Source organism: Anser anser (assembly GCF_964211835.1).
Source record: "Anser anser genome assembly, chromosome: 11".
Classification (NCBI taxonomy): domain Eukaryota; kingdom Metazoa; phylum Chordata; class Aves; order Anseriformes; family Anatidae; genus Anser; species Anser anser.
In genome coordinates this window covers 17,518,018-17,543,219 of record NC_139732.1, presented here as the reverse complement: position 1 = coordinate 17,543,219, position 25,202 = coordinate 17,518,018, and the positions used below count along the sequence as shown (strand labels likewise).

At 38.5% G+C, this 25,202-nt stretch overlaps 1 protein-coding gene across 12 annotated transcripts in view; it reads left to right on the top strand.

Annotated features, from left to right (window-relative positions):
* Positions 1-25,202, top strand: part of ADAMTS18 (ADAM metallopeptidase with thrombospondin type 1 motif 18) — an 84,508-nt gene that overhangs the window by 10,485 nt on the left and 48,821 nt on the right. For all 12 annotated transcript variants that reach the window (XM_083851354.1, XM_083851356.1, XM_083851363.1 and 9 more), the window contains one exon: positions 22,360-22,642. In XM_083851354.1, the coding sequence (XP_083707480.1) occupies positions 22,360-22,642 (283 nt within the window). The remainder of the gene's footprint in view (positions 1-22,359; positions 22,643-25,202) is intronic.

Here is a 25,202-nt window from a genome sequence, read left to right as displayed (position 1 = left end):
AGAAAATCCTGTAAAATTTTCAACTGCTTTCCCCACTGATGTTCATTGTCACTTTTAATAAAACTCTTCTGATAGTCAAGAATGACTTCTTGGATTTTCCTTCAAGTTCCTTGTGCTTTCCCAGTGTGTACATCCAGGTCACTGGTTTGTCTTGCTGTTTCATCCTATGTTTGTGTGTTCAATTCAAGCTGCTCATTCTTCCCCATTTTTTTCCAAGCTCCTCTCTTAATTCTTACTTATTCAAATTATAGTTTATTATTACTGATATTATTTAGTAATATATCATTACTTATATTTGCCTTTAGCTATATTATTGGGAGCCAGAGCCACATGACAAAGGGTTTTTTCAGCTTTTCTGAAATAGGTGGTGCAGGCCACCGTTAGAATAAGACTTATTTTTATTTTTTTTAGGAAGTATTCAGTTTGGCCATTCCTGTATTCCCAACTATTTGCCCTTGCCCCTTTGCCCATCCTCATACACATACTATGCACTCTATCCTGTGTTAAAAACAGGTATCTATGTCAGGTTCACTATCTTTAAACCCACTTCCAGGATGACTCTGTCTTTAAAAGCCTTACTACTGTTTGTGTGTTGATTGTCTCTATTTACATGCTTTTTGTCTCCTTTCTCTCTCCTTATGCACTGCGTATGTTAGGTCTATGTATACATAACCTCTTGTATAAAGTGAGTGGTTTGCAGTCACAGAGTAAATCAGGGCAGAATAAAAGAGAACCCCAGAGTTGTCAGTAGTCAAGTTGTGTTCTAGAGACAGTCTTAAAAGTAATTTATAACTGTGCATTTAGGAACTGAAATCACACTCCCCTTGTGAACAAGAACCCTCTCTTTAAGAGTCAAACAAATTTACATTGTAGTCCAATACACAAAATATAGAAAATACTGATCATAATAAATGAGTTGGTTTTTATATATAGCATTTGTGGGAATGTTGCTGCTATTTGGTGGAGGAGAGGTGAGGGCATATGGCAAGTACAAAGCATGTGCCCCAGCCCCCCCCCCCCCGAAAAAAGAAAAAAACATGTACAACATAAAGGAGTGCTCCTACCATTACATCATAGAGGAGACATGCATCTGCATTTTGGGTCAGAGAGAAAATCAGCACAGTTCAGTGGAACAGTTCAAGTCCTTTAAAACTGTATGATACAGAGTTTTATTGTTTAGACCAAATTCAGCCCTAAACAAATGTGCTAGCATGGAGGCCTGACAGACTGCACCTGCTTATGCTAGAAGAGAATATGGGCCATTCCGCCCCTTTTATTTATGTACCTCAATTAGAAGAGTGGAGTTAGCTTCATGCACTAGCTAGTGCCCTCCTTTGTTTTTGGTAAGATGTGATTGAATCTTTCATTATAAGGGGCCTCTTTCTCTTGTCTCAAGTTCTGTTGTGTTTGTTAGTGTCTAGTCAAGGGAGGAGAGAGGAGGGAAGGATGAATCATGTTACACTCACTGAGCTGTCAGAGGAGTCTATGACTGGAGAAAGGGTTAGATGTAGCTCTGAGAGATAAACAGAAGATGTATTAATTCGCTGGTAGTTGTGTATGCATGTCTGAGGGCAGGACTTTTCTCAAAATATCAAAGAAGCCACAAAATTAAAGCCTCTTAGCACAGTCTGGCCACCTAAGAGGCAGGCAGGCAAGGCAACTCATGTAACCATGCATTGTAGTCATTTAATTGCACCCCATATTAGTATTATTTAAGTTCATACTAACAACTTCTTATACCTAGAGCTCACACTTTAAGTCCAATTAAGTTTATTGAGATATATCCCAGTGTTCTTATTCAGACAAACCCCCATCATAATCAGTGAGACAGACTGGTGGTAAAAGTACAAAACAATTGCTGTTTGCAATGAAGTTCCTTTAGAAACCTACAGCTGTAAAAACAGGACAAAATTTGGCCCAGTAGGACCTTGAAGAGAAGATTTGTTTCATTCTAAAAGCTATTTTAGTCCATCCACAAGTCAATATACAAATTCTATAATTTTTGCTGTTACACGGGAACAAAATGAACAGCATATGGAACATACATTCTTTGACCTTTATATTCATACACCAATACATCTCTATCCTCTATAAAACACAAATCATATTTCACAGGATCATCACTTTGTCCACCATCCTGATGGACATTGGGTCATTATTCATCCCATAATACAGTAAAGAGGAAAGAAGGAAAAATTTTCCAAGGAAAATGAGGTGACAGTGAAAAAAAAAAGCCACATTCTTGAAGATATTTTAAATTATACTAGACAAATACAAAATATTTTTGATCTCAGCCTTGTATTGACTGCTGATAGGAAATGAATTGCATGATTAGGTTATTGATTGCCCTCCTCCATATTTGTCAGATAAGCTTTCTGTTCAACTCTGGTTTTAACTCTGCAAGACAAAGACAGTGTTATCCCAGGCATTGTGGTCCTACTGATTCCTCAAAGGTAAGATATGGAGTTAAATAGGATTAATGTTGGAGGAATAATCTGTTTCCACTGGACAGGAAGAATAATAGAGGTTGTGTTTCTTCCAGGTTTTATTAAACAAACAAACAAACAAAAAAACCTGTAACCCTTGAACATACATAGAGGAAACACAACCACCGAGTATGAGCAGTTTGGCTCCATCAGCCTGAACACAGTGGCTGTGAACATAGAACAGTTCTCAAGACTGCCCACAGGAGGTAGTCCTCTAAGTTATTTTTGTCTGCTCCATTATTGCTTAACTGGCAGTAAGAGCATGGAAATTGTTTGTTGGTGTATTTCAGAACAAACTTTATGCTGTTGTGAGCACCAGTGCTTGCACCCTAAAAACAGTTCCAGAAACGGGGTCGTCCCCTTGTGTGTAGATAGGCAGCTTGTCCTGACCTTTATTTTCTAAGAAGCGGTCTTGTGACTTCTGAATGAATCACTAGACTTTATACTTGAAACATCAGCATTTTTCTCGCTGTAGCAAAATCTTTCCACAAAGCTTAGTTCCCACAGTTTCCCTAGTCCGTTTGAGAGAAGCTAATAGTCAAATGCCCTCATAAGGGTCAGGAGAGGATGACCTGTCTGCGCAGACTTGACCTCCTCATAACAGGATGTCTTTGATGTAAATGAGGATTTTTATTTTAAGTGCTACTATTTTGTTTGGACCATACCATCTCTGCTGCTGAGATGCAACATATTCTCTTCTCCACAGCCATGAACTACTGAACATCTAAAATATTTCCCTTTTTTAGAGGCAGATTATAAAAACTAATAGCCGCTTTCAGTTACTAATTATTAACTTAAACAATATTTTATTTCTCTTTTTCCCCTTCCTCCACTTCAAAAGCGCTTGAGGAAGATACCAGGTTTGCATACCCAGAATCTGAAGTCTTTTGTTTACCCAAACCACAATGACAGCCTGTGAAACTGTAGTTCAAGTCCAACTCAAGCAGCCCACTCCCACAGCTCCGTACATGACACACAGCAGTGGAGTGAGTGAAAAGCAGAAGAGTGTCTTGGTTGTGCCCTGGTACTGTGGCACAGTCCACTTAATTTGAGCAAACAGTGATATCAAAACTGTTCTTAAACATTGTTTTTTCAAACTTGCTTCCTCCTTAGTCTATCTGTACATCCACTACACCGGTTTGGCACTTAAAGTTTTTGAATCGCAGTTATGTTTATGTGTACAAGTTATTTAAGATAATGCTGTCAGATTTGCAATGATTGTGATGCACAGTGTGCCCCATACTCAAAAGAGATCTAGTTTGATCACTGGGACTGCTGTCCAATACTGCCAATAATGAGAGAAGGGCAGAGGTCTGAAAACTGTTCTCAACTTCTATGGTTTTGAAATTTGCAGTCCATGGATGGGGTAAGATAAAAGCTGGGGCCATGATGTACAAAGGCATCCAGAGCTGTGATGCCAATAATTTATCAGATGGTTCTATAAGACAATTTCAGAGCTATTTGCATCTGATTTCACTGTCTCCTGGGCATAAGTATTGCTCTGGACCTGTGGATTTCTCCGGGGGATTTCTAGAAAATACCTGTCTTTTTCTTTGGAAGTTGCAGTGTTCAGCGATAACCTGACAACACCCCCACTAAAGTGATTAGTCTATTTAGTCATCAGAAGTGTTCCCTCTAATTTCCTGATCATGCACAGTTGTTAGCTCTGTGTGACACATTTTGTAATGGTCTTCTCTCAGTGAACTAGTGGGAGAAGGGTTAAACTTAGTTATCTGCGGTGAGAGCTACCACTGGACCTGCAGTGAGAGCTAGCACTGAACCTACTGCAAGTTCTATCAGCTGAAGCTCAGACTTCATTATCTTTTTTCTAAAACCCACTCATTTTGTGTTAGGAAGGCTCTGACTAGCCCTTAAATGGTATCTGAATTGAACCTTAATGGATAATTACATTACAAACAAGGTTTTCCTCTGTCTTTTTGATCATGTCACTGGGAGCAAAAATGTTGGTTCTTTCGTGCCTTTTCTTATCCCATTTTAATCCCAATTCTGTTGCTGCAGGTCTACCATAAATTACAGTATGCTAAAGGAATTTCCTATTGATTTGCTCTGACAGTGATTTGACCAGCTATGTGAATAGCTGATGGAAGCAGAACTTATCTTTGGTTCAGACAGTAGAGCGTTGACTAAAGCTTCGAGGTAAACATTTACAGAAACCTGAAATCATAATGCCTTGCAGCTCAGCACAATTTACAAATGTATTAATTAAGCTTCAGTACTGGCTTTACTGTGTGTTAGAAGAGACTCATAATAGGTTGACACCAGTAACCTTTTATTGTTTATCCTGCTCGGAAGTCACTAAGAATGAGGGTGAAGAAATGTCAAATAATCAGGTCATATGCAAGTGAATGAGTCTTGATGGTTGAAGCTTAGTACCGTGGGAACCATTATTGTCCGGAGTAATTTCTGGAACAGTCAAGTTAATTTCTTTTTTACAATGTTAGTTCATAAGCTGGGGAAATCTACAAACAATTTATACAGTCAGATGAAAATTCTTTTCCTGAGTCTCGTAGGTAGCTTCACAGTTAGTTCCTGACACAAATTAGTAAAACAAAAAAGTCTGATGACAAAGATAACAGGTCTTGAAGATATCGTTACTGGAATAGCAAGGTCCAGCATAAATGCATTTAATAGAAGAGGAAGCTGAAGCAATAAAGTGATATTTACTTGAAGAGACAATAGGGCATTGCCTTTTCACTCTTCTGTGGCATTAACATTTCTAGCTGCCCCACTATGTACACAGCTCTCATGGCTTTATGCTGTGAGGACTGGATTCTTGCTGTTCACAGTGGGATCACTTGAATGCTTGTGCCTGCCTGCCTAATATATGTTAATTGAAGGACTTTTGTGTCTCAACATCTTTATTAATATTAATGGAATGAGATTTTTAATGGACCTATACAAAATATGCTTGACCTAGCTTAAGCCCTCACTTTTGTTTTTCTACTCTCCAGCACAGTGTGGCTTCCAACTAATTTAAGAACATAATATTATATTCTGTGGCAGAATACACAAACTAATGAAACATGGATTACCCTTCAGATCTGCAGTTTCGTTGCCATGCAATATAAAATTTATGTAACATCAGAATATAATTAGTTTTTTTTTAAATAATGAAATTAAAAACAGATTTGCTTTTTCTTCATGCAAATTAATGCATTTTGGTGAAGAGACTGAGCATTTAAAAATAAATCTGTCTTGAGCAAGCTTGTCTTATGTGACACATTCTTTTTTTTTTGGAAGAAGTCATGAAAACAGTAGGTCTTAAAATTGGTCTGGACTAAACCTCAAGAAATATTTTCAGTTAATACTGTAATTGAAGTATCTGGTCATGGTGTAGGGTAGGTATAAATGGTGTAAAACAGTGTCAGAGAAGAAAGTTTAAACTTTTCTAAAACATGTGGCTACCCAGTTTAATTTCCTGCTAACACTTGATAGAAAGTTGCACTACTTATCTTGGTTGATGCAAGTATAAATTAAGGATTATAGTACAGATCTTGGTCTAGGGCCAGCCTGATTTTTCTGCAGCCCACCATGGATCTGCAGATAATTACAGTACAGACGAGAAAAATGTTTCTGTCACTTTTGCACTTTTTTGCTACTTCTTCTGTCAGAGGATCATTCCTTATAGTCTGCTCTACAGACTTACATTGTTTGCAATAGCTGTCTGTGAAATCACCGTAGAGACCAGCCTACCACAACAGTATCTCCAGCCCCAAGTTTCTTTCTCTGATTGCTGGCTGCTCTTCATGCTAGAAGCCGTGCTGAAGGCTGCATGGATATTTTTTGCATTCCCAACATCACGTACTGATGATCAGATTGTTTTCTCGCCTCTAGCAAAAGGTTGAGCAAAGGGGAGAAAAAGGACAACTTCCAGGCTGAGACAGAAGTGAGCAGCTGATATCCTTTGATTCCTGCACCACAGTATCTTTCACTGTCATTGACAGGTATTTGCTGGTTTAGGGGCTTCATCTAAAGCTTGTGGAGAGTAAAAGGTTTTATGCTGGCTTTTCTGGATCAGAACCTGTCCTCAGGAGAGTTCCTCCATGTATCATCTTGGCCTTAGAATAAAGAGGCACACCATTTCTTTGGGTAAAATTGCTACAATTACTCTTTGGTTTAGAAAGGCATTTTTCAAATCGAGGGTACTGCTGGCTCATCAAGAAAGTGAAGCACGTCAGTTTCCACTAGCAGACCCTAAAACCCATCTTGTAAATAATCCAAGGTAGTACTGTATAATCAGATTTTCCTGAGTTACAAAATGGAGGAAAATGGCCTACCTGAAAGGCAAAGAAAAACCCATCTACAGACTGCCTGTATCCTATTCTCAGCGACTGCTTAGACTAACAGCAGCCAGACATGAAATGAAGCAGGAGTTCAGGCGGCTTCCCAGAGAACCAGCTGCTGGAGAATGCAGTGAAGTGCTTGGCATCTGGTGCCTGCAGCTGCCAGATGTGTTTCAGTGTACTAACACCAAATGTTTTCATTACTGCTATGCTACCAGGGTATTATGACAATTGAAGAGTAAAGAAAGTGCAATGGCCACCAAAAAATTCAAAGTCAAAACTAAGTAAATGTAAAGAGGTTACTTGGCCTAATCCTGATCAAGTCTTAGTGAAGTAAAATCTGGCATTTAGAGTAAAAGAGGAAATTAGTTTATGAGGCTTGTTTCCCTTGGTTGACAGGAGTTGGATTTCACAGTCTTTGACCTGCAAAAAGGTGCAAGGATATTAACACCTGTCTTCCTGGGAACACCTGTAGGAGGCAAGACCTTATTTGTATTTTGCCCTTGCTAGGAGAGCAGAGAGGAGGACATGTAGTCTCCTATAGAAACAGTTAAGTGATTCTTGTGATTCCTCTGCCTGTCAGAGACCCCTTGGTGGTCATTTTCACTGTCTGAGGCAGGGTCCTACAGCTCTCACTCAGCGAAGGTCATGCATGAACCCAAATACAGGGTGGGAGTCATGACAGAGCAGCATACAGTCAGGGCCATGTTTCACTGAACATCAGACTAATGGTACAGTGACAGTTTTGGTTTCTCCATCAGCTTGCGTGACAGATGTAACACCAGTGAAAGGATAATTTGGACCTGAAGCTGAGTCAGCAAGAGAGGCTGATAGATTACCACAGACAGTTGAAGCTGGGATCAAAAATGTGCCAGACTTTGGTTTTGACCTGTGTATGTCACCAGTTCTATTTACAGGTTTTCAGCTTTCGGGTTGTAGTCCCATAAGAAGTGTATTTTTTGTTGCAATTTTCCAACCATTTCTTGAAAAATAGCTTTCTGGTGTGCAGAATAGCAACACAAGACTAAATTAGTTGGAATCGGCTTGAGGCTGAAGGAACAGTATATTTTTGGTTGTGGCAGTTCACGTGTTTTATTTAGTCATTTTAAAGATTTCAGTGTGGGAAGGTCAGGAGCACACTCTAATGTGAGAAACAAAACAGAAAGAAATGTTCTTCACCCCGAGTGAAGGTCTGTGTCCTGCAAGCTAGCATTTGTACGGAGCAAAGGACACTCTGCCTCCACAGGCCTACTTTTCTAGTGGGTGTAACAGAAGATTTGGAGTATTTCCCTGTGGGGCTGTGTTGCTACTTGCTATCAACCTGCTCTGAATGGTGCCCCTGTGCTCCATAATATCTCCATAGCATGCCACGTGCCCTTAAAGGTAGTTTATCTTCTGGACCTGACTTTTTGCATTTTTCTAGTCAGTAAAAAGGAAGAGAAATTGATGTATACGTACATACACGTCTATACCAAAGAGCTGAATTGATGCTAGTGTGAATCTTGATTTTACTAAAGACAGTGCAATGCAGTAAATATGAATGTATTTTCATTTCCATAAAGTTGCACGAGGCAATTTTCTCTAGAGCTGTTATCTTTTCTGCCATTCGATAGCAATATCATGCTAGCAAAACAGTAACTATCATTTTAATCAGCTCCTTCATGTTTCTTCCAGGAAGGGACTCAAATTTTAAGGAGAAGGGTGATGAGGTTTGTCTCTGATTTTTGTAGTAAGTGGATGGAGGAAAAGTAATTGCAAAAAATGACCATGACGTACATCGGTCCTGCAAAACTTCTATCATTATATATTAAAACTGTTAAAGGAAGAAGTTGTTATGAGTTCATAAATTATTTTATACAATTTACTTATGCAAAAAAATACATTTAGGCTTGATGACATTTGTGAGAATTGATAGTCGTATAAATAATTTGAAAAAATATGAAACTCCAGTGTCCTATTCTGGCACTTTTGAGGAGTTCAGTAGAGGTGTACAAACAAGAGTCCAGGATAGGAGAGAGCAAATGTGGAATCTTGGGCTGAAACTATGTCAACAGGATGGGGAGTGTAGTTTCAACCCTCTCTTATCTTCACAGCGTTCCTTGTGCATGCTATCTCTCCACAGCGAGATGGTTGATTGATTCATAGCAACTGATGGCCAGTTTAAAATTACAAAGCTTTCAATTTCCTTGTTCCCGGCAGATGAAGAGGGCGGGCATTTCCTGATTATATGGTATACATTCAAAGTATTTCAGTTCCCTATGGTGCTATTTGTGACTAATTTACTTCCATACAACATTAACACTGCTGGTTTTATGCTGTGGGAGGAGTGTATAGTGTAACATGCTGTGAAGAGAGGAAATGTTTCACAACAAGAGGTCCTTCTGGCTTTTCCTCTGTTTATGTTACCACCTGGAAAGAAGAAAAGGTGGAGTAAATGACTGATGATCCAAATGGATTGCACGAACAGTCACATCTTTAGGCATGACACATTAGGTTGGGCAAATTCACGCAGAGAAGTGGCAGGATTGCACTTTAACTCCTGGAAGCACATATATTCTTATGTAGGGAAATGTGTAGGAATGAATAGCACTTGATTACCTTCATGCCACTGGTCTTTTGGCAGACCCGTTAGCCAAAGAAAGCCTGTGTGACCACTGAGCAGCCAGATTATTGTGGGGGGAAGTTAGGGATGCACTAAGGTGAGAGACAGGGACTGGGGACAGGATATAGCTGAGAAGTTTTAATGTGAGAATGATAAATCAGGGTCTGTGCAAGCAACACCGAGGTTCAGAGAGGCTCAGAATGAGGGGGACACATTTTTTACTCTTCATGTTCACTTCCCTAATTCCTGCCTATGGCTGTAGACAAGTGATCTCTTCCTTATGGGAGTTGGTGTGCTTTGATGCACTACTTACTTGACTCATGTAGCACCTCTCAGCCCACCAAGTGTATCCTGATTTCTAAGGGCTTAAGATACAACAGCAGCTAAGCTGTGCAGCACTTCACTCAGGTTGTGCCCAAAGTCCACAGAGAGCAGCTGTTGGCATGGCATGGTGTGAGCTCAGGTCTTGTGTTCTTTGCTGCCAGGATGGAGCAGGGAGCACATGCAGGCTCTGGGACTGGGATATACATACGAGCCTGATGTGTCTGTACCTCTCAAACACTTCCTTGATGTCCCAGAGCCTCTGTGACCCTGACAGCACATTCCTCTTCTTGGAGCTTTTTTCTTAACCTATGTTTAACCTGACCTTTGCTTAACCTACCGTTCAGTAGATTCATTGCAGAAAGAAGGTCAGGCTGCCTAGGAAATTTTCTCTGCTGAATCTTCTGTTGATTGTTTTTTAACCATCTTTTTATAACTTTGCAACATGTTAAGCTGTCAACAAATTCCATATAATTATATTTCCCTTGACTTTACTGCATTTTTAATTCAACTAGAAGGCCTATAGTGCTTAAGAAAGTGACAACTCCTATGGCAACAGATGTCCAGATTTCTTGGACTAGTTTAATATAGAGAATATCTCATGGAAGAAAACATCACTTTCAAGTACAGTCTTCCCTGTGTCACTTTATTTTTACCATTTCTTGAGGTCTCAGAGATCATCACAAGGTTAGGTAGATCTTTGGGTTTCCACAGTCCATATTAGAAAGTAGTACATTGACAACACTCTACTGTACAAATGCTTTGATGAAGAAATGCTATTCACTTGCTTGAAAATCACAACAAATGTGTGCTTGCTGACACAAGAATCAAAGGCTTCCCTTCTTGGATGAATTTCTACAGGACTCTGTAGAAACGGAATCCTTTGTGTCCTTTCCTCATCATCTTTTTCGTTCTCTGATTCTCAGACGTGCTTATTGGAGCTGATTTCATAAATGAAAAGAAATATGTAAATATTCCCACACCATCTTACGTGCTTTTCTTAAGATGCATCCCTGCTAAAGAGTCTCATAATTCATAGGCTTATATTAAAATCTGCTTATGGTAAAATCAATGTAACCTTTAATGACTGCTGTAGCTCTGCAGGCCTAGGCAGTAAGTCAAACACAGACCTGAATACTTGGAAACTGTTGTGTTAACAGCCCAAGTACTGGTTTAGACTTGTATGTTGTACTCTGACCCTGTCAGCAGGCAGGATGTCAACAGATGTAAATTGATGTATTGCATTGAGGAATGGATTTAGCTCACTTTATGCTGAAAATCTGGACCAATATTAAGGTAGTGATACTGTTTCCATTTTAAGAGGACAGTTTTGGCATGGTATTGTATTTCATACCAAACCAGGACATAATTGTGGTGGTTTTTGCATGAGGTCAAAGTTGTTTCTACTACAGAGATTACTGCAGTTAGAAAATTATACTGAAAACTATTTCTCATCAAACTTTCATTTATAATTGTATTAAAAACCTTTCTAGACAGGGCCAAATTCACCCAGATTTCCTGTGTTTCATTTCAGTAGTAAAACCAGCAAGACTGTTGGCATGCTCACCTTTGTGCATCATTCCCTTAAAATCAAAACATACACTAATTTGTGGGAGGGAGGAGTGTGTGTATGCTCAGTTTGGAAGGAGGACAGAAATTAGGGCAGTATATCTGGGCACCACCATTTGGTAGCTTGTTACCTTTGGCTACAATTGGGAAAACAAATCTTTGGACCCCTGGAATACTTGGCAATATAATACTGTGAAGGCAGGTTTCATGGCTATAAACAGTGCCCACAAATATGTGACTTTTTCACGGCATGCAGTTACAACATTTAGCTTAGCAAATAACTCACTTCTTATTCAAATGCCTATTCTAAATTAAGACCAGGACACCAAAGATGTTCCTGTTGGATACTGTATCTCTAAATCTGACATGGAGTTGTCGTTGTACAGGATTCTAAATGTGAAAAACCTGAGAAAATGGTGAGGTCTTATTTTAAATCATTGGAATGATACTGCCCTGTATTTCAGGTTTAATGGTTTGAATTGCATTCACAGTTTTACTGATTTTTTAGAAAGAAAACATGATTCACACACACTTAAGCTACTGTCCTGTTTTGAAGAGATGACTACAGCAAAAACAGAGAAGATGAAATTTATTCTTTCCTTCTCCCCCTTTTGCAGCAATGCTAAGCAATCACACTTTGTCTATAGGCATGTGTGAAGTATAAAGAATTACAGCAAGGGAATTCCTGGTTATGAGCAAACCTATCAACCTTCTCAGACTCCAGTGAATGTGACCACATAATTTCAGGGTCACATATCGGGTCGCACTGTGAGTCCTGTGACTGGGGACACATGGCACAAGTCCATCTAGTGATGTGATGAGGGACAAATCATGGGCAGATCCACGTTTGAGCAATGTGTCTTTGAACAGGGCACTTAACCAGCCTGGAGCCCTGCTAGGTGGCACGTACTCAGCTACCGTGACCTTGTCTGCTCAGCACAACTTGTCAGTGGATGAGAGCTCAGGCTGCTGAGTGGCATCCTCAAGGCTGGGGCTGCAGGGGGAGAAAGGCCACGTGCTTGTAGTGACGGAGACAGAGGCATTTTAGAACAACCCGGCAGGAGTCAAATGCGAGTCTTCACCAGGCTCTTTTGAGCATCTGCGGTGTAGAGTATACTGCCCTGCCTTTAAAACTGAGAAATAAGGAACGGAGAAGCTGAATGACTGAAGAACTGGGAGTTTAATCCAGATAACCCAGGCGCCAGCCTGACATCTCACTCTTGCGCCATCTTTGCTTCTTAGTTTCCATTCCCTTAATGGCCTAAGCTCTTTTGTTCCACTCCCTTTCCCCTTCCCACACAGATATTTCAACATATGTATATGTCTGTGTATGTGGAATATCAGCAAAGCTGATACTTTGCTCCCTACAGAGTTCTTTGTGACCACTCTCTCATGTAACTAATCCATAGCAATGTATACTCCAACAAGGAAAATTAAAAGGTTGGGAACCACTGACCTAACTTCTTAGTAAGCAATACAGCTGGCAATCAGATGTAACCCGAGTCCTCACTATTGGAGCTGCCTGAGCTATTCATAGCAAAATAAAATTGCTATGGGAATAGAGCTGGATTTATTTTGTTTGAATGCAAATTATCCCAGGTCAGACAGGCTCAGATCTTCTGCCCCCTCAAATTCATTTGCATCAGCTCTGCTAGGCTGAAGCTTTTATCCGGAGGATCTTCAGTGGGGAAAAGTAGATATGTGTAGTGAACTGCCACTGTCTAGAACATTCCCTGCGGGGCTTTGACATAATCATTGTAAGCCACTCTGAACAGAGTGAAGGGTCTGCAATCAGCTAGTCCTGTGTGGTGTCTGAGTGTGGTTAGTATCTCTCTGTCTTGGCTGCAACTTCAACAGGGTGTCTTAAAGGGCAGAAGGAGCCTTTCACACTTGTTTGCCACTCTCACTCATGATTTGTAATATTCTTCTGAAAAGCCTAGCTGCCAAAGTCCTATCATCACAGGAAAAGCTGAGTTTTCACTAAAAAAAAAAAAAAAAAAAAAAGAGACCAAGTATGACTTTAGTACACATGATCATAAAGGGTAAAAAAAATGTTAAACAATCCGAAATGTTTCAAGAAATCAGAAAGCAAATAAAACACCAAAGCCCTTAAGCATTATTAAAAAAAAAACTCATAATTTATGGTATTATGCAAGACCTGATTCAAGACTTCCAATGTTTGGAGCTGCATGTACGTTAGGAGGGAATGTTCCTTATCAGAAACAAGCAAACATCTGCTAATGCTGAGTTCCTATGGAAAAGAATCTCTAAGTACTGATTTTAGTTATCTGTTAAAATCAGTTCTTTTGTTTTAAGCAGTTCATTTTCAGTGTCATTATTACCTGAACAGTCTTACTGGTTTTGCCTTTATTACAGTTTATAGGATCAGAAGATTGATTGACAAGGCATGCAGTTTCCCTAGAATATTAGTACATCTGAATTTCATCAACATAAAATGGATTGGCTAAACACGGAGGAGGAGAATCTTGCCAGTGCATTTTCATTGCACCTAATCCTTCGAGCAGTATGAATAATTCATAGTGGACCATCCATAGGGCAACTTTCTGCCCTGTCTAAAGGTCTGTTAAAGATCTAGATATCTTGAAGTCACATTTCAGAGCTTTAAGAGGAATATAAATGGTGCTTTTATTTTGTGCTCCTACACAGAGTGGGAGGACAGGGAGGGCTGCACTTCCTATGCTTCAAAGTTAAAGGTAGGGCTCCTCTCACAGGCAAAGGATTCTCTTAAGTCCTAATCCAGCAATGAACTCTGTTACACGCAATGCTAGTTTAGGGGACTAACTAAACTACCTTTTGAAGACAGTTGGTCTGTTACACTTGGTGTACCATAAGTAACTAATCAACTGTAAGACAGCACATGACAAGTATGGGCTGCCTCTTTTTAGGAAAAGTGAAGCATAAATGCATTCATAAAACAATCCTGCTGTTTCCTGTTTGTTTTGTGATGGATTTCAGAGCTGTCATAACTAATAAAATATCTAGATTTTATCTTACAGTTGCAGGGATTTGCTTAAACAGGCCATACCCAACTGCTTGTACAGCTACCAAGCCTAAATTCAAGCAATTGGTTTTAGCTAACTGCTTTCCAGAACCATTGTAACAAGCCAAAGAGCCAAACAGTCAGTGCCCATACTGATGGAATCATTAATGAAGTGATCTTGAGTGCACTTGGCAAAACTTTGACACTTAATTTAAATGTCAATAGTCTGTAGTTTGCGTCATAATGCTGTACTTTACATTAGTACTTCTGTTCATTTATGATGCCTACTTTTTTTTTTTTTTAATATGAGAAATGAGGAAGCTCAGTTATGTATGAGCAAGTATTTAATCTTTGGCAAAGCAATCAGATTTGTGTTAGTTCTAGAATATCTCATTACCCTGCAATAAATACCAGTTTAATACATTTAAATACCAATGTGAGTGGTTCAATTACCTTCAATGGAGGAACAAATAAGAGTATTTCCTTATTTGCCATTTGTTGACAGAGGATTGCATAAAGATGTTTTAAACAAGTTCAGTCAACTGCAGAAATACAAAGGCACTATTCAGAGATAACGTTGTCTTTGTTCATATAGGAATAATTGAAGACATGCAATTTTGTTACCTCGTTTTAATAATTGCTGCATGTTCTGCATAGCACTTCTTTTGAGCAGCCAAACAGAGTAGTCTTTCATGACTAATTCAGACTGGCAATTTAAATGTCTTACTCTCCTTCTGTCGGATCCTCTGATACTAAAATGTTATGTTGTTAAGAATTCCTAACATTTTACATTTGCAAGAAATCTATGTTAGAAAACAGAATAAACTCAGTTATTTTGTGAGTCATTTAGAATCTACAGAAACGTGATCAGCTGTAGAGCTCTCAAATTGAAATAGGCAACCAGTGATTCTAATGATTCTTTCATAATAAAAATATTTTAGTATGTATAAAGTCCATTAACTTAACCTAAACATTTGGTGTGGTGCTGAGCCAGATATTGCAATCTGGTGAAAATCAGTAAAGGTCTGCTGAGGTTATCCTCATCAGCCAGGGCCCCAGACCAATAAAACATTACATTTGTACCTTTCTGATTCTGGGATAGTCATCAGTAACTGCCCATGTACAGACTCGATGCTATTCTGAAGAATGGGTGAATTTGTTTGGCAAACATAAAAGCTAGGGAAGAGTTTAGTTAACTTAAATTCTCTTTTGTTTAGTGTGTTCGCATGACTTTGTGCTGCCTGGTTTGGGACAGGATCAAAAATGAAAATGCTCTGAGTTTTACTCGTGGGATCTCTGACTTCAATAATACATGTGTATTATTGGAAACCTCATGAGAGTCCATTCTCACTAGTTTCCCAGAACATTTTCTTTCCCAAATTGGTATAAAAGCACTCTGGAAATGCTTGCAGTTCAGAGACAATGTTCAGTTCAATGGGAGCTCCTAGGTGCTTAGCACTCTAAAAGTCAGTTATTTATTTAACAACATGTGGATGGATTTAGGGGGCCAGACCTGTCACTTTATGTTGGAAAATCATGGATCGTGTCCCTGTTGCTGTGTCTCAGAACCTTGTTTAATTCACCCAGTGCTTCAGTAACATGGGTGCATCTGTATGAAATGCCCTTCTGAGGGGAACAGAAACAAAATAGGGAGGCAAAATACACTTCAGCTCTGTTAGCTGCCACTGCTGTCGCCTTTGCAGCAACCACCCAGAAAAGGGGCTGTAGGTCATAGCAGAGAGGGAACAAACTTCTTTAATTACCATGATTTACTGCCATTGGTTTGGCTGTTTGCTCATGCTGCTTCCCATGGGTAAAGATATCTTTCACCTCTGCAATACTTCCCATAATTCAGCTCCTTCATTCTGCTTTGCCAGATATGTTGCTTGTATTTTTTCTACCTAATTTCACATCTTAATTTGCTCATTTTGATTATAGTTTCCAGAGCGTTGACATTTTGACCCTAACCTGAGAGGTGCTCAATAACCCATCTCTCAAAAAGTCAGTTAGCGATATCAGGTATCTACTATTTCAGGTCACTCTGTACTATGCTGGTGGCTATAATTCTTGGAAATAGTTTTGCTTATGACTGTAGTAAGGTTATAGTCTTACACATTTTTCATTCTACCACCTTAACCTATCTGAAGAGGTGAGTCTACCTCATTACACATTCTCTTAAGAAACAATTACTTATTCAGACTGCCCACATGATGTGGGATTGCTTTGAACAGCCTTATACTGGTATTGGTTGAATATCCTTGCTTTGGAGGAAAGAAAAATTCATGGCATGTGTGAGAAAACTGTACATCCCTTTTCAAGGCTAGACCCAAACCTCATTCTAAACAGCTGGCAGTTTTTGTCATCTTGAGGGGACTTTGTAGCAGGCTGCTGGTATATGCATGGGGGACTGCCATCTCTGAGCATGCATTTGAAATGGATCTGAAATCACTGTTGCTGTTCTCCAAGCTGCTGGCCAGGAACTAGCTCTGTTACAAAATACCGTGTAGACACATAAACATTATGCTGAGCTTGAGCTAATAAGCCCAGTCTCTCAGCAGCTACATTGCTCGGCTGGCTTTCCTCGAGCTGCCTTGGACCACATGCAGAGTGAATAGAGGAGTAGTCTCAAACATGAAGATCATATCTATACTTCATAAAGGAACTGCCAATATCCACCTATAAAACCAGATGGAAGGGACTCATCTCTCTCTTTCTGCTTCTAAGATGCTTATTATTCCAGAACTGGAAATGGTCTAGCAGAAAAATCCCACAGGTGGGACATATGAGCTAGGGGAGGCCCTCCTCCAGCAAGGTGGAGAACAGTCTTTTGTGATGCTAAAGGCCCATAAACCTAGCATCACATCGGGGCAGAAAACAAGAGTTTGGCTTTAATTAAAATGAACTGTAGCTAAGGTGATTTCTTGAGTTTTCACTACGAAGAGGAGAAAAACTCCAGTGTGCTGTGACACGTGATGGTCCCAAAATACTGTAAAGTGAATTCTAGATATAGAGGCAACTTGTGGTTGTGGACCTCAGATAATTTTAAATAACCGGCAACTATTGTTCTTAGGTCATCTGTTCTTACTCTATCCATTTCAATGAAGTTTTACATTTACAATTTTATTTATTTTAAGTAGAACTAAAAGCTGTACTTTGTGCCTCTGATACGTGCTGTAATTCTCGTTAAAATGTTTGAATCAATGACTTGTGTGCTGGACAGTTGGGAAATAACACAACAGAAGTCTTGGATCAATGTCCACTGATGTCTGTGGGAAGGTTTATGCCAATTTCAGTTGGCCTTTTGTCAAGTCTTTTAAAACTTTGTGTGAATATTTGGAATCATTTTAATGGGTGTGAAACTACATTTAACTCTGCTTTTTGAGAGATTTTTCATTTTGAGTACATGCACACTCACCTAATGGTATAGACTTCATCAACTTCTTTGGCCATGGTTTTAGCTGCTACCAGTTTAGATAGAATGTTTCTAGCACTCTCGATTTTATATATATACTTATAATACTGAATAAAGCATTCTGAAAATGAGAAGTATTGCTTAGACAGTACATGCACATGTTTTTTAGCACTTGTTTTAGCTGAGATATTCCTGTCTGTACATACTGTAACTCAGTATTCTGTCAGTCATTATTAAGTAGTTTTGTTTAGCAGAGACATTGCAGTAAATTTATTCATATGTTTTAATTATCAGTTTCATTTCAATAGGCTTCTTACCTCATTATTTGTATTTTGCATCTGGATTATGAAACTCATGCAATTTTATTATGCGTGTGGCCAAGTTGTTACCTTTAATTTTATTAGCATTTAATGAAAATGCCTTGTATGCAAACAGAGAACTCACAGCCATGAATCTCTTCTAGTGTAGAGCAAGGGTTTCTTTACTACCTTAGAACCTCTTTTTTTTTTCTTTTTTTTCTTTTTTTTTCTTTTTTTTTCTTTTTTTCTTTTTTTTCTGTTTTTTTGTAGGCAAGAAATATAAGTTTTGAAAAATCCTCCTCTTTGTGGTGTGTCTCTCACTGTCAGTGCTGTGTTTCTTATGGATGGTCTGTTTTTTGGAGATGCTGAAACATCAGAATGAATTATATTTACTAACCAGTAAGCTCCCAGTTTGTTCACTCTGAGTCTAAGAACACAGGGGGAGACAAATGGGAGCAGCCTTTGTGTGGTTTCAGTAAAAGGCAAATGATAGAAACAGGTATGTTAGAGTGGGACTCTAAAAACCATTTTATGTGGATTTGAAATCGTGGAAGATTTACTTGGTTTAGAATAGCTAAGATGAACTTTCAATGTTTTAAAACATTCCTCTTATTCCTCAGTTTATAATCTATTAAAAAAAATCTTGAAGCAGATATTTTATTGTCATTTCCCTTGTCTAAATTTCATTTTGAGATTCTTCCTCCTTTAGAACTATACCCAGAATATGGAACAAGTTCCTTAGTTCGGTGATAGCACCCTGATACTGAGGAATTTTACAAAGATGTATTCCAGTCTGAAAATTCCTTTTGCCCAGAGCTAAGCAAACACTTCATAACAAATAACGAGTGGGAGGAACGTTCCCTTCTCATCTCTTCTCAACTTGTTTGCAAACAAACTGCAAGTTCCTCTAATTTACTGATTCAGAATTATTTGCTATCCACACAGATCAACGTATGTCTTTCAATTTACTTCCCAATGGTATGGAATATCCCTGACAGAAACATAGCAAATATGTGTTGTGAGGGAAGAAAAAAGAACAGCAAATTCCAACTGAGCAGTCTCTTGGGTTTTCCTTTCCACCATGTTCTCACAGTTACTGCTATTGTTAGTGATAACCACAGTGGGAGAACGAAGAGGGAATAGATAGGAGTCCCTGGTCATTTTCATGCTGTGTTGTCTAGACTTACTAAAAATGGTAGATTTGATCAGCCTGCTTCCTCTCATAGTGTTATGATTGCAGAAAATCTGAAGAGAAAAATGCAGTTTGGACCTATCCAATCCTCTTCTTGTCAGGTTCTAAACCCATCAAAATTAATGGAAAGGTATTATTGAGTTCTGATTCAAGGATAAGCACGTGTATACTTAAAGCTATGCTGGCAATATGAAAACCTAATGCATAAAATTTCCATGACAATTTTGACACTAATTGTTCATCTACTGAAATACTTGAGCTGGAGAACCATATTGCATATAACTCGTGATTACAGTGATGTTTCATGTATTTGTAGGAAAAATTCCAAAGAACAAAGAACATATTTTTATTTTTTTTTAACACTTACACTGCCCAGGAGTACAGACTAGCCAAAACCTGGCCTTCTCCAAGGAGCTGTAATTCCTTGGCAGTATAAAGTTAGGAAAGATGTTTCTGTGCTAGTATCCTGCCTGTGTGCTCTGGTATTTCTCAGCTGGCATATTTTCCAGATAACATGACCATAGCCATAGACCGTTTTACTTTATCTAAGGCTAAAATTCAAGAACCTGCAAGAAAAGCATCTGACTGTTATTGCCCAATTGCCCACTTAGTACCAATCCAGAGGAGTGCATCTCTGTCAGAAGCCAGGTCAGCATTTTCGGCATTACTTTTGAATTACTGATGTTATTTTAATGTGAATCCTTGAAACCATTCCATACCTGAAAGAAATGGAAAATGATCTGTGATTTAGTGAGTAACCAGGCTGCTCCATGGCACTTCCCCTTTCTTCATGACAACTTCATAAAACTAGATGTTACCAAAAGAAGATACCTTTCATTCTCACAACATTTTTCAATTTGGAGGACATGTCTGATGCAAAACACAAAGAAAAGAAGTCTTATTGGAGATTCAGGTTCATTTCTGCCGAGGGAAAAAAAAAAAAAGTGAATACCTTTGTAAGGCACTCAAGTCAGTTACAGCCTATGAAGTAGTGCAGCAATATGCAGTACAGGGTCCAGAACTCCCTCTGCCTTTTTTTTTTTTTTCTCCAGAATTCTCAATCTGCCCTTATAATGTTAAATATAGAAATTACATTTGGGGCTACATTTGGTAGAAGTTGGTGTACATCAGGGATAGTTTCTTACAGGAAAATGTAGAAAACCCTTTGTTCCATATGGTTTGAATCATTTACAAAATTAATCCTACAGGAATAATTTCAGATGTGGAAACCTTTAAAATGGGGAAATAAAAACCAGATTTACTACGTTTATGTTTTACATCAGAAAAAGAAAAAAAAAAAGGCAGTGACCAGTTATCAGTGCACTCTAGCAGATGAAGATTGCCTCTCAGAACCACTTTTAAATTGTTTAATGACACAAAACATAAGGATTAAAATATTAGTCTTCTTCCCTACAGGAAAGTACTTTGCCATTGCCAAATGTGATTTGACATTTGAAATATGCCAGCTTATGGCATTAAGCAGGAAAGTTAAATTCTTGTCAATGTTGTCTCTCTCTTATTTATCAGGGGCAATTTTAACTTTTCTTTAGAATGTTAAGTAGATATAGACAAAGGTAATTATGAATTTGTGTTGAAGAGAGGAGAGGGGGTAAATTGTTAATCAGAATAGCATCTATTTTTATGTTCATATAAATTTTCAGGAAGCAATTTGATCATCTGAGTTCATAATATGGAATCTGTTCTATTGTCAAAATGAAGATCATGGTACTATTTTAGGAGCACTACTATTAGAACCCCACGAAAAATGCTTATACTGGGGAGTACTGTGAATATACTATCAATTTGGAAAGACAGAAGTGAATTTCCATGAAGAGGGCATAGTGTCTGACTATAGACTACGGCGTATCTCCATATCTCTGATAAATCTTTTAACTGGACTTAAAGTCAATTTTAGCATTAGCTTAGAAAACGGTTAAAGCTGTGAAGATTTTACAAGTAGCTTTCTATTTTCACTTGCTTTACATGTTCTGTTGAGTTTTCCTCATGGGAAACAGTTCTGAAAGTGCAGAAAATTTCACAAATCCTTAAGAAATACAGTGCTTGTATTAGTCATTAAAATTTAGTCTCTTTTGAATATCCTTGGCATTCTGGATGCAGGAGTTTAGGCTAAAGAAAGCATCAATTTCAGAAGGGAATATGTGATACCTGTCTAATATGTACATTTTCAAAGAATGCTTTTTGAGGAAGGAGGTGGAATCATGAGCTTTGAGGACTTAAGATGTCGGACAAGATGGTTTGTAATTGACATTTGTTTGTCTGCACATATTTTTCTGAAGTATTAGAGAAATGTAGTCCTCATGGGATGTCAGTTTTGGCAGGAGGGTATTGGCACATGGTAGAGCTCCACTGATCCAAAACAAAAATCTGTATCTAGTATTATGTATATAATGTAATAGAATTACCTGATGAAACTTCGTGGTTTTTGACTTGGTAAAAAGGAGTGTTTATTACAACGTGTTTTACAAACCCGAGAAATGAAATAAAATCATAACTGATTAATTAGCTGCATGGAAATACTTCCTCAGTGCCACCCGCATTTCTCTGGCCCTGATCCTGGAAACACTTCATCACATGTGCAGTTTTATGTATAGATACTATGTGAAAAATACAGCATAGTTTTCCCATACTCACTTCAGTCTTTTAGGGATCCAAAAAGGAAAACAATTAAGATACTTGATTTCACTGATCAGTTTTCATTTGTATGCGGGCAAAAAATATAAACTGCTTTATATTGATTAAATTGCTGGGACTTGATTACTGAATGATGATACTAAAATTTTTAGATGCTGTAACTTTGCACCGCTGCACCATAATGTGCTTAGGTTTCTACTTAGAGTAACCTTATGTCTGGATTAATATTGCTTACAAAATTAGTCACGACACTGTGTGAAGGTGCTATGCTAATGCTGTGGAGTACAGCATTCTTGTTCTCCGTGTTACCAAACATAACACCTGGTCATCTTCAAAGTGAAACAATGAATATTTAATTGGGAAGACTATCTAGATTAAATCCTGAGTAAATGTATTTTAGAGGAGTACATTTCAGTCTGTCTAGAGGCTTTGAAGGGAGATCACTGTAAGAGCTAGCATGTTCAGCTGTGAACCTTGACAGTCTTTCCTCTAATTTCTGTTTTGTTGTTGTTTTTTTCTAGTCAGGTTTGATAAGGACACAGAAGATCGAGTTCCTTATATCTCCCTTACCTCAGCAGCTAGCACAGGAGCACAACTACACATCACCTGCTGGACATCATCCTCATGTATTATATAAACGAACAGCAGAAGAGAAGGTGCACCGGTACACAGTAGAGTCCAATCCCAAATACTTTTCTCTTGGCCATCACAGAAATCACACTTCGCACAAGTATCATGCTCAAGCGAATGGTTACCACCATGGAAGGTTTCAAAAGCAACATTTTTGTGGACGTCGCAAGAAATGTATGTAAGGAAACTTTCTCTCCTTGTTTGAGATAGTGCCTCTTAAGAGACTGTATGGTGATACTTAGGTGCAGTTCATAGTAACCTATGTGATGGAGACATAATAATTAAGGATAGTATGGCTATAAAGGGAAATAGATATGGGAAATATGATTCTTCCTTTAAATTTGTCATCATCTTTTTTTATTAAGCCATCAGATCACTGTTTAGTTCTCTTTTACTTTACCTAGATTAAAAGATCCCTTGTCTGATTTTTTTGACATTGCCATAGTTTTTGATAAGCCTTTCTGTTTTAGATTGCTGCTTTTGCACAGTTAGGGATGCCAAGTCCCTAAACTGTTCTCTGTTAGTCTGGGGAAATAGAACTAATTAGGCTTGAAGATGGAGGAGAAGCCTTCCAAATCACTACTTTCTGGAAGGATAGAGAATAAGTCTTTCAGAGCTCACCATCTGATAATGGAAGTTTCAGCAACTGAGATCTTCAAAAAGAACCTCCCACGTAAATTGTTTAAATAAAATTTTGGAGCCACCTCCTAAAAAACATATTGGAGCACAGTATCCTGCCAAGGTCTATTCTGAGTCTTTCATTTGGCCTTCAAATTTCTGGACATTTTAGAGCCCCCTTGGACCCTATATCTGTACTTACAGCATTCAGTTGATTCTCTTTGAAAGCTGATCTGCTTCTAAGTTGAGTTGCTTAAGGAGGGTCTCCAGGATTGCACACAGTATTGAAAACATTGTCAGTCTACTTACATTCTTCCAGCTTCTAACTTGTGTTGTGAGAAAATGAGCAGGTTCCTTTTTCAACAGGCATGTAGGGAAGACAGAGAAAAACAAATAGAAAGGAAGGAATGAGAAAGGAGGTAGTGAAAAAGATGGCTGAGGCTGAGGCCTATCTGAAGCCAGGAAACTGCTTTTTAAAAAGTGACTGCTTCTTCAAAAATCCTTCTCCTCACTGATTTGAAAGCTAGACCTCAAATGCCAGATGCAGAAGTCTGTGATTCCAACCGTAAATATTTGCATTCTGATGCAGGTCAAAGCTACCTCATTACATACTCCCTCCCCCTCCTGTCTGGTTTTCCTGCTGCCTGCTTCAAAGCAAACAAAATGGTGCTAAGTTAGCTATTCTGCTCTGCAGTGTTTAATTTTATTTGCATTGTCCACTGTGGTCTTATTCCTTATTTGCTGTACCCCCCATGACTGCTTGTCCAAATTCAGAATTATTCATGTCTTTAGTTTTTACATAATGCTGGTCCCTGTAATAAATGAACACATTTTGGTTATTGCATTTTCAAAACCTCCTGGGATTTGAAAAGATATTATCATTATTCCTGTCTTAGAAGCAGGACTCCAGAGACACAGGAAATGTCAAAAATAAGCATTGCTGCTGGATACTAAATCAATAAGTTGAGTTTTCCTTTAAAATACTTATCAGAATATATACGCCTGTAATTGTGTATGTTTAGTGATTCCACTTAGAGCCATGAGTTTTTAGCTGGAGTTTTGAGCTGGGTTCCTGGTAAATGAAGAACATACAGTTAGCATCCAGCTGTGGTGAGTTTAGTGTAACTGATTTACCCATCACCACTTAGGAACTTGGTGTCAGATGCGCTGTTAGAATCCAATTAAACAAGATTTCCTTTAATTATCTTAACCATGCAACTCTTTATTTTCACATCCTGCAGTTTTTCACCTCATGCTGTACATACCTGCAACCTTCTGAAAGGGGGGAGGAGTTTGAAAAAAAACACAACCTAATTCTACACCCAACCTTGGCTAATATATCGAGCAAATCTCTCTCGTGTTCACCAAATACAATGCAATCCTGCAAATAAAATCACATGTGATCATTTAGTTGAGTAGGGGAAAACAAGGGATGTAGAAGAAAATTTTATTTATTTATTTATTGTTTTTGTTTTGACTTTTTTTTTCTTGGTCTTGTTCTGAGATCTGGAATCATATAATTTGAACTTTTCAGCAACATCCAATCCAGCCACCTCAGACAGAAAACTTTAGATTGAATAAATAAAGGTGTAAGAACTGAGTATGCAGTGGTACAGAAGACAGTCCTCTGCTATTAACACTGCCTATAGTCAAGTTAATTTATCCTAACTTAAGAATGAATCCAAGTTTGCTGAACAGAAACAGGGATGACCATGCTGCCACTTCTAAGATCTTAAAGGTAGTTTGTCCAGCTCATCGTCATTTGAAATTTGCTATGTTGGCAATCTGTAAGCACTAGAGAAGTCGGTTAATCTTTCAAACTCTTCCTCACAATCTTAATATTTTTAGATCATGAGAATTGACTGGACTGTAGTCATAAGATCATATTGATCTTGAAACATATTGCTGCATAAGTTTTATAAGTAGCAGTGAAGTTAATCCAAGAACAAAACTCCACCGCTTGTGGATCAGTCTACAGGACATGTCAAGTGCCTTGAAGCTGTATTGCTTTCAAAACATGGAAACTGATGTGCCCTGAACTGAGTGCTTTACTCTTGGGTGAGGCATGTCTTCATGTCTTGATGTGCTTCCAGAAGAGGAGTTCTCTGAGCTTGTA